This window comes from Athene cunicularia (genome assembly GCF_003259725.1).
Source record: "Athene cunicularia isolate RWA chromosome 4 unlocalized genomic scaffold, athCun1 chr4_part2, whole genome shotgun sequence".
NCBI classification, from domain to species: Eukaryota; Metazoa; Chordata; class Aves; order Strigiformes; family Strigidae; genus Athene; species Athene cunicularia.
Window position 1 is genome coordinate 12236761 of NW_020799099.1, and position 8769 is coordinate 12245529.

General features: G+C 40.9%; 1 protein-coding gene across 25 annotated transcripts in view; it reads left to right on the forward strand.

Moving 5' to 3' along the window:
* The window catches only part of ADGRL3 (adhesion G protein-coupled receptor L3), a 528954-nt gene that overhangs the window by 176762 nt on the left and 343423 nt on the right, over nucleotides 1-8769 (forward strand). For all 25 annotated transcript variants that reach the window (XM_026847580.1, XM_026847556.1, XM_026847565.1 and 22 more), the window contains one exon: nucleotides 7837-8078. In XM_026847580.1, coding sequence (XP_026703381.1) covers nucleotides 8024-8078 — 55 coding nt within the window. In that variant the 5' untranslated portion in view covers nucleotides 7837-8023. The remainder of the gene's footprint in view (nucleotides 1-7836; nucleotides 8079-8769) is intronic.

The following is an 8769-nucleotide window of genomic DNA, read 5'->3' on the forward strand; positions in this document are numbered from 1 at the left end:
GAATTGCAGGACCCACAAAAAACGGTTCACCATTGTCTTTGCAAGTAAGATTCTTCTGTGGCATATGCCACTTCTGGGGAGCAAACAGCTCTGAAAGCCTGTGTACATTCCTCTTGTTCCTGCTGATGTATGGGGAGGTGGAGGCCACCCATGTGGCATTTGGGCTGCCTCCTGATGAGCCGCTGGGAAATGAGAAATGGCCCACACCTGCATTCCCCTACACTCACAGGAAGAAAACCCACCCTCAAAACCCAATCTTGCTCTGATGGCAAATGGCACTAAACTCTTCTCTCCCTCTATATTTGCAGCTGTTGAACAATTTCAGGCAATGTAAGTTAAAGGGGCCCTTTCCTGATGGGAAGAGGAAACGAAGAAAATTAGAGGTGGTATGAAGGAGGCAGTGCAGGAAGGGAGAGATGGGGAAGATAAATGAATATTGAAATTTATTTTAAAGGCTGCATCCAGAGGCATTTATGAGTATTCCTTATCTGGTCCCAGTATCACACTTCACTTAGATGCACTAGTTGAACTCTCCTGGAATTTTCTGTCATTTCCTTTGGATAACTTTCTCCTTGAAGGCTGTCACTTCCTCAGGTTAGAGCAAGACCCAATGCAAAATCTGTGCTATCAAAATTACAGCCATGGTAAGACACTTGAATAAATGAGGCCTGTATGTATGGGAGAGGTGGTGCCTCGAAATACAAGCTCTGCTAATGGTAGCAAAGGGAAGTTAAAATTATGCTGACCCTGGCGATAAGCTTGTCTCCATTTTCAATGCACACACCACACATGTTTTATTTGTCACAGAAGAATTGCCAAAGGCTCTGTGGAATGCAAATAAGCATTGCAAGAGTACTGTCAAACCCAGGCTTTCAACATCATGAATCATTCACAGAAAAAATTGACATTTGATTAAAAGTCATGCGAATTTCAAATCAAATAAATATGTTGAGTTACGTTTATTTACCACTGATTTGCTAAGCCTCTGAGCTGCATTTAGGTCCTATTTTTCAGCTCTTCTCTGTAAGGAGAAATTTACTTGAAAGCTGAAATTTTCATTATTGCAAGGAGCTGCCACATACTGAGTTTTGCAGTAAAATCATAACTGTTAGCAATACTGTGAGGAGTGCTTGCCTATGTATTATTTTCCCTCTATAAAGATGTGCTACTAAAACATTTGAGAAAGGTGGTGTATTACATAGGTATAATAAATTTTCAAGAAGGACATTAACACCTCCCCAAAAATGCAGAACACTGTTATAATAATTGCTGTATATGATGATGAAATGGGATTGTTTCAGGTAGTCAGAAGTTTACGGTGCTGTGCAGCTTGCACAAGGAGCTACTTAGCTTTTCCCAAGACTTGTAGGGTTTTTTCCCCTGATGGGGTTTGGAGTGGTGGGGAGGCTGACTTGCTTCTTGCCAGCTGAGAGCTGCTTTAGCAGGTGGTGCTTAACCAGTGAGAGTACCAAGTTTTTCCTAATCAGTTTTCAGAAATCCTGCTGATCCTAGGGGTGGTAATGCAATACAAACATTTGCATATTTTACCACATCCTGAGATGATACTCTGCACCTTTTGAAATTTTGCATGTGTTATCATATATTTGCGTACATGTAGGGACCTTGTGAATGAAGTGCCTTCCTCTTTTAAATCTGTAATGAAGTATATTGCTGAGGATAACCAGTAGGCACTTAGAGGCTGGAGCATTCAGTAGCTGTGATATTCATGCATATGATTCAGTACAACCTTTCTAAGCTTCTGGACCATGTTTCCAAGACTCTTCCTTTACTCTCTGTTCTTTCCCCCATCATCCCATGTGAAGTCACAAGATGCGTGAGTAGCTTCACTTTTAGTTTGGTTATCATTTTCTGCTAGAATTGCTTTGATCCTGGACTGAATGGGAAAACCAACAAGCCAGCTGATAGCTTAAGTTCCCCTTTTGACCTTTGGAAAAGCACAAAAGCTGTCATTTCACCTACACAGGAAGAAAAAAAAAAAAAGCTACTATATTCAGCTGGTTTGTGTTTAGGTGTGCTCTTATCAAAGGCTTGATTAATCTGAAATGAATTAACTCAGTTAACGCTTGAGAGTTATTTTGCAGTGTATCCCATAGTACATCTAGAGAGTTCTTTGTCACTTTGAATTATAGTCTAAACCGATGGTTGATGAGGCTTGGTTTGAGCTGGTTCCTTGCTGCCTCGGCTGCTCCTCTTGGGGGAGCGTAAGTAGCACTGCAGTGATACCTGGGAATCTAGGGTGAACACAAATTTATTAGACATTGCTTTTGTTGCTTGCTTTTAAGGTTTTTAAAATTACTTCTCAGAGTGCTATGTAAGATATAAAGGGGAGTAGATGGCAGAATGGTCTTAGGTTTTCAAACAATGTGGATGAAATGAATTTTAATATAAAGGAATGTGCAGTGACGGGCAGAAAGGCCCAAGTGCTCATTTTAAGCTTTGTTTGGAAATAGGGACTTGGAAATACCATGTGGTTTTTGTGCATATGGGGTGAGAGGTTTGAGGAGTTTCCTCCTGAGTTCACAGCCCCAGCAGAGACATGACAGAGAACGGGATCGGAGTCTGTGGTACAGAAAGAGAACATAGATGTGAGCAGGTTGAACCACAAGTTGGAGAGTCCCCTCACCCTAAGAAGGCTCACCGGGTCTCTCTCAGTGCAAATCGTCTAGCAAACTTAAAACCTGAAATGAAGAGCCAAAAGCCATGGCTGGCACTTGATGTTTTGAGAAACAGTAACCTGTTTTCCTGAACTCTGACTTTATGAACATTTGCAGTATAGCATGAACCTTCTCCTGGGATAAATGCAGACACAGATAAAACTTCACAGACAATTCAATTATGTGCCTCAGAAACATGTTCCTAACTTCTTAAAAATGCTCATGCTAAAATCTGCCCATAAATAACCACGTCCCTGTAGTGGTAACTTGAGTGGCTAGGAGTTGAAAGTGTATGTGGTTCCATTGAAATGCCAGGAGTGCAGCCTGCTTCTGTCCTGCTCCCCCTGTGATGTCATGCAGATATAACTGATGGTATGTTTTATGTGGCAGGTTGTGTTGCTGCCACTGCAGAGTGACTGTGGAGCCACATCCTGAGTACCTGACAGGGAAAAGGATTTGAAATAGGGTAAAGTTGTGAAGAGATGGGAGGGACGAAACTTTTTCAGTAATGTTGCAAAAAATAAAGGAAAACGTGTTTTTTTCAGACAACTGATGACCAGATGTATTGGAGCAATTCTTTTGTTTAGCCATTTATAATGGGAGTGGACACGCAGGTCATTCTTTTTACTTAAAAGAAATCTTCTAACATAAATTGCCGTTAATTTACTTTTGCAGATTGCATGCTATCTTTTTCCTTGCTTATTTCTCTTCCCTTTCAGTGAAATTCTGAAAACATTGGAATAAATTGTCGCCAGTAGCAGATGCTGAGAATGGTGATCTAGCTTGGCCCATCAGCTTCAAGGAGTTTAATTACTTCTAAACTTTCCCCTTTGTAAATTGTGGATTTAATCAATATTTGTTTGAAACATGTCTCTTATTTTCTACTTAGTAAGCAACTTATGCCAAAGGAGGAGATAAGTGCAGGAATCTCTTATACTAAGAAATATAAAGTAATCCTTGCATCACTGATTTGTTTAAGCTGGTTTTACTCTGTACATTTTCAGGGGTGGGGAGAAAATGGCAGCAGGTAAGACTGGATAAGGAAAAAGAGGGTATTTCTATCTGGCTTTTGATAATGAGCCCCCTTGCAAAACACTTGCACCTCCTGTGGCCATACTCCCACTCTCTAGAAAATGCTAGATAACTGAGGAAGGCAGGCAGCTGTTGCCATGTGAGAAGGGTAGTGTCCAACATTGTTCAGGTGCAATTGCTCATGTTTGGAGAAAGGCAGTAATTAAGTGGATTTCTGACAGGTTTGACTTGTGCTGCTCTAAATTCTACTTTGAATTCAGCCTATCTGTTCACTCACCAGATGAACTGGTTTCCTTTTCTTTTTCACCCTCCTTGTAGACCATTGACAGATGAGCTCAGAAAATGCTCCATGTGCTGCTTGACATCAACTGCTGAAGAAACAGACTTGGGTAGACGTTGAGTTTGTCAGTGTATCTATAATGCTCTTTTATGAACAACGCTTTGACGAATACTTCACTGCTCATCTCTTCATCACAAGGCCTTAGTTTCCTTTGGCTTTCTCCTATTCTGTCAGTACTGCTTTGAGTTGGATTCTTGGGAAATGCCAGCATGAAAATTAGGTTTGGGTGATGCTTGGCAGCAGATCAGACCATGAGGGTGTCAGGAGTAGCCCTATGGACAGAAGGGTCAGTGAGCAGAACAACTTTCTTTTAAATCATTGCAGGCTGTGTTGTCTTTGTTTCGTTTCTAAACCCCTTAGGTCAAGTGCAAGCCTTAAATTTTTCATTGTGAGAGTATATCCCCTTCTTGCATCAATAAATGTAACATTGAATAGTTCACAGATAATGTGCTCTAGTTTCTCTCTTTGGCTGTACTTTACCTGGAGGTAATCCAAAGATTAAGTGAATTTTGTTTTGCAGGCCTCTTTCTGCATGTCAGTGCTGTTTGAGAGGGGTTGTTTGACCATTAAGAAAAAGGATTCTTCCACTAGTTTCCTATCTAGCTGTTCCCCTGCAGATATGCAGTTCACAAGCAGATTATGATTATTTGATTGCATGAAATACAAAACTACCTAGAATTTTGTAGCATTACAATGTGTTTGGTTAATATAGTGGTGCCCCATGTTATTAAACAGCTTTGGATTTTCTCCAGACACATTGTGGATTTGTTAAGATTTGTGCGTGAGCTTAAGCTTACGATGTTGAAGTCTTTGTAGGAGCAGGCTTAGGGGCAAGGCTGTACCAGCCAGAGTGTGCAGACACAACCTGACAGGTCATGTCCCTGCCTTGTTCTACTCTGTCAGGAAGGAAAGTAAGGCTTGTAATGTTGGGCCAGATTTACAGAGTAAATAGTACATAATGCTGAGCTACTTTTATCATCTCTTGTTTTGCGCTGGAGCTTTGTGACTGGATAATGCTCTTTCTAGTAGGAGAAAATATTTTTTTGTGGTTCTGGTGGTTGCAAGGCATTAGTTCCCAAAATTAGTATTTGGACTCCGCAGAGGGCAGGTGAATCCTTTTGTTCATTCAGCCCCAGCCCATGAGACCATAGAAAAAAATCTTTGAATCCTCTCATGCAGGAATATATAGACTGATATAAACAATTTTTAAAGACCACTGTGTAACTATTTTATTGACAATTATCCCTTCTCTGGATAGGTAGCATAATTAATCTGTGGCTTCTTCAATTTACACCCAAAAACCTTTTACTGCACCATAATGTTATCTCTAACAGATTTAGATTAACCAGAACTTGATTCAGTTTAAATAAAAATGAGAAAACAAACTTTCATTCCTTCACTGCCTGCCTGAGCTTTTGCTTCAGGGAAGTATACCTGAGTTGGAATAGCCTTCCCACACCTCTGTATGCCTTCTCAAATTTTGTAGCACAAAAAGCTTCTCACTTCTAAAACTACAGAAGATGCTGTAGAAAAAGCACTCATAAATAATGGCCAGTGGTGTACTTTGTGTACTGGTAGCTTCCTAAAATCTAAATGGAAAACTTGATTGCTGTTTAGAACGTATGATTTAAAATATTCATGAGTTTTTTCTTCCCCTTTGGAAAACAGGCTTTAAATGTTATCAGTGACCATTCTGACTTAGTCCCAGCTCAAGCAAAGTTTTAATTTCAAGGATGTCTATAAAGAAGTCACTTGACTGCATACTGACCTTGGGCTTTTTGACCTTGGACTTTTTAGTCACCCCAGATACAGAGCTGAGAAAAAGCTTTGGAAATTAAATGTTACATTTGGAGTGAAGGAATTACAGAGATAGACTGTGGAGGAGAGTAGAGCAGGAGAAAAAAAATCTTGGCAGTGCAGGCAGATATGTTTATCAGAAAAAAATGCAGCTTCCTTGTAGACTGGTTCTGAACAATGCGGGGTTTGATTTAGTTGATCAGCAAAGATAGGAGGCAAAACAAAGGCCACTTTGTCATGCCAAAGTTTCAGAAATATACCCACATCACAATGGCATGCAGCACAGTTTTTCATATAGCTTTTTGGCTCAAACTGGGTTTTGGGTAAGAACAAAAGTTGGCAAAAACAGCTTTTCTGCTCAGAGAAGAATAACTTCTGTTGATCAGAGGTTTTTTTGAGAGATTTTTTTAATTAGACCAGTGCTGTGAAGGCTGCAGAGTCTAGGGAGTTCGAAACAGATATGCAAAGTACTTTTCAGTTCCTCATATTTTATCATAATTTTAAAGTCAGCAGAGAGCTAAAGTCTCAAACTGATGCCATGGTTTAACTTTGTATAGTTGTGTTTTTCCTGCCAAGTTTGAGTCGCTGTAGCCATCTAGCCCCTTCTTGAGAGATTAAAATGATGGGAAGCTGGAATACTTTCTCCGATTAAATGAGTAAGAGTTTCTATTCAAGCATGGATTCAGATTTTCCCCGTGCTTTCCTGTAAGTGTGTGGGATGGATGAGACCATTATTTTTAATCCTACAGTGAATAACTGCAGAGTGGTATTTGACTAGCAGTGAGTGTCTGCACTAACTATATGGAAGTAGCTATAGGATAAGGGAGACTTTTAGGATCTACTTGGGTTCAAAGCAGGGTCCAGGTTCAGTATTAAAAGCCATACAGGACACCTCAGATGGGGAGATAAAGAGACTTTTAGGCATATCATCAGCAGACATGCTCCCAAACCATTAATTACTGATTCTGCTGCCTGGTATCTTGGTGTTAGCCTCAAAAGTGGAGGCATAGGATAAATGCAAAATGGAGTAAAAGGTCTTAGTAGAAAAGAGTGCAATGCCCAGCTACCTGGGGAAGCACTGGGCTCAGTTCCTGCCAAAGTCATTCAGGATATGTAGCAGATGTATACACAGATCATTTTTGGCCAGTGTGTCCACCTGCGTTACATACAGTGCAGGAGGTTAAAGAACAAGTGGAATTGTTGTCTGGGTGTCTTATCCCCTGCACTGGGACCAGCCAAGCTGATGTGGATGTGTTTCCATATATTGAAAAAAGGTTTCTTTTTGAAAGGAATAGGCAGGCAGGCCAGGGAGTTCAGCTGTGTCACAACTCTCAGTTGTGTTTTCTCCCAAAGCACTGTGCTTCCAATACATGCTCGCAGGTATGGCCTAGACCAAGTGGCAGTGACCTCTCTTGTTGGCAGTTTGTTGACTTGCCAGCATGCTGGCAAGTGTGCTCTTTCAGGAGCTTGCATTTACTCTTTGACCCCCTCGTAATTGAGGGTTTTGGGTGGAAAAGAAGTGGCTGGGGTGGAAACTTATGTATGTTTAAGAGATCAGCACAGAGCCTAAGCACCAGTTAAACCCATTTCAGCTCTGGAATTTCTGTTGGCTTGTGATTTATAGACATCCAAATGTTTTCAGGAGAGTTGCACCCTGATTTAGAAGTCCCATTTACACAGGATAGGACCTGTTTTTTTTTCTAGTCAGCTTTCAAGCCTGTGGACTCTTTGGACCCCTGGGCATCACTTTTCCAAACTGCTGTTTTGAGAGAGGATGCAGAGCATTAATGATGCACAAACTGTCACTCTGCATAGGGACAAGTTTTAATTTCTGTTGTACGTTGGAATGTGCATACATATGAAGGTCTGGGGGGTGGGGGAGACATGTTTGCCTTTACAGCTGTTGGCAGCAAAGAAACACAGCAAGACTTGATTGAAAACACCTATCTTACTGTTTTACTAACCACATTTTTTTTCCTTTCTCATTTGTAGGTCTCAGACTCTGGATACTGGTTGTGGGATATTTTTTTTTATTATTTTTTTATTGTTTTTTTTCCCCTTTTTGGATGTGAATTGAAGGCCAACAGTTGAAGTGTTGGAAGCAAGTGCAGGAGGACACTCACCTTGTTTTGTTTGAACCCTCGTTTGCTGGGATCCTTTCAAGTCCTCGTTCACAGTCATGTGGTCATCACAGCTGCTGTTCTTCACAATGCTCTTAACACCGTTAGCCCATGGTGAGTGAGAGATGGTGTAAATTTGCCTATGGGAAGGGAAGAGAGAATAGAAAACAACAAGAATTTTGCCTACATCTTTTACCTAATGGTGTGGTTTTTTTCCAGGTTGTTGATTTCTCTCCTTACTTCCACCCCAGGTCTTTGAATTCCCAGGTTATGTTATGACTAGTTAAGCTGTGAAACAAAGAGCTTTGGTTACACATAAAGATTTTTGTTACCAAGTTTAGCTGCTATGTTAAGGCAGCCTTTCTTCCTCATGCTCAAACCTATTCTATTGGCTGTGTGTCACTGGGATTGTCTCTCCTGGCTTCTGCATGGAAATGAATTTCGCTTCTGTGAATACTACTCAGAAAGGGGCTGCATGTTCCCCTTCAGCCACAGCTCCAGGGTGTGGGATCTTACTCGGCATCGTATTAGACTTGATGTCAGGCATTGCAGTAGATGTTTCTATGCTCTGCTGAAAGATGGAGGCTCCCATTATCTCAGTGACCCTGAGCCAAGAAGAACCAAAATCAGTATAGTTGCCTTAGCCTGTCACACTGTGTAGCCCAGCCAGCAATGTGGAGTCATTAGGTGCAGCAAAACAGACTCAACTTGGGAAAATTAGTTTAATTTATTACCAATTAAATTAGAGTAGGATAATGAGAAATAAACCAAATCTTAAAAACACCTTCTTCCCCCCCCCCCCCCC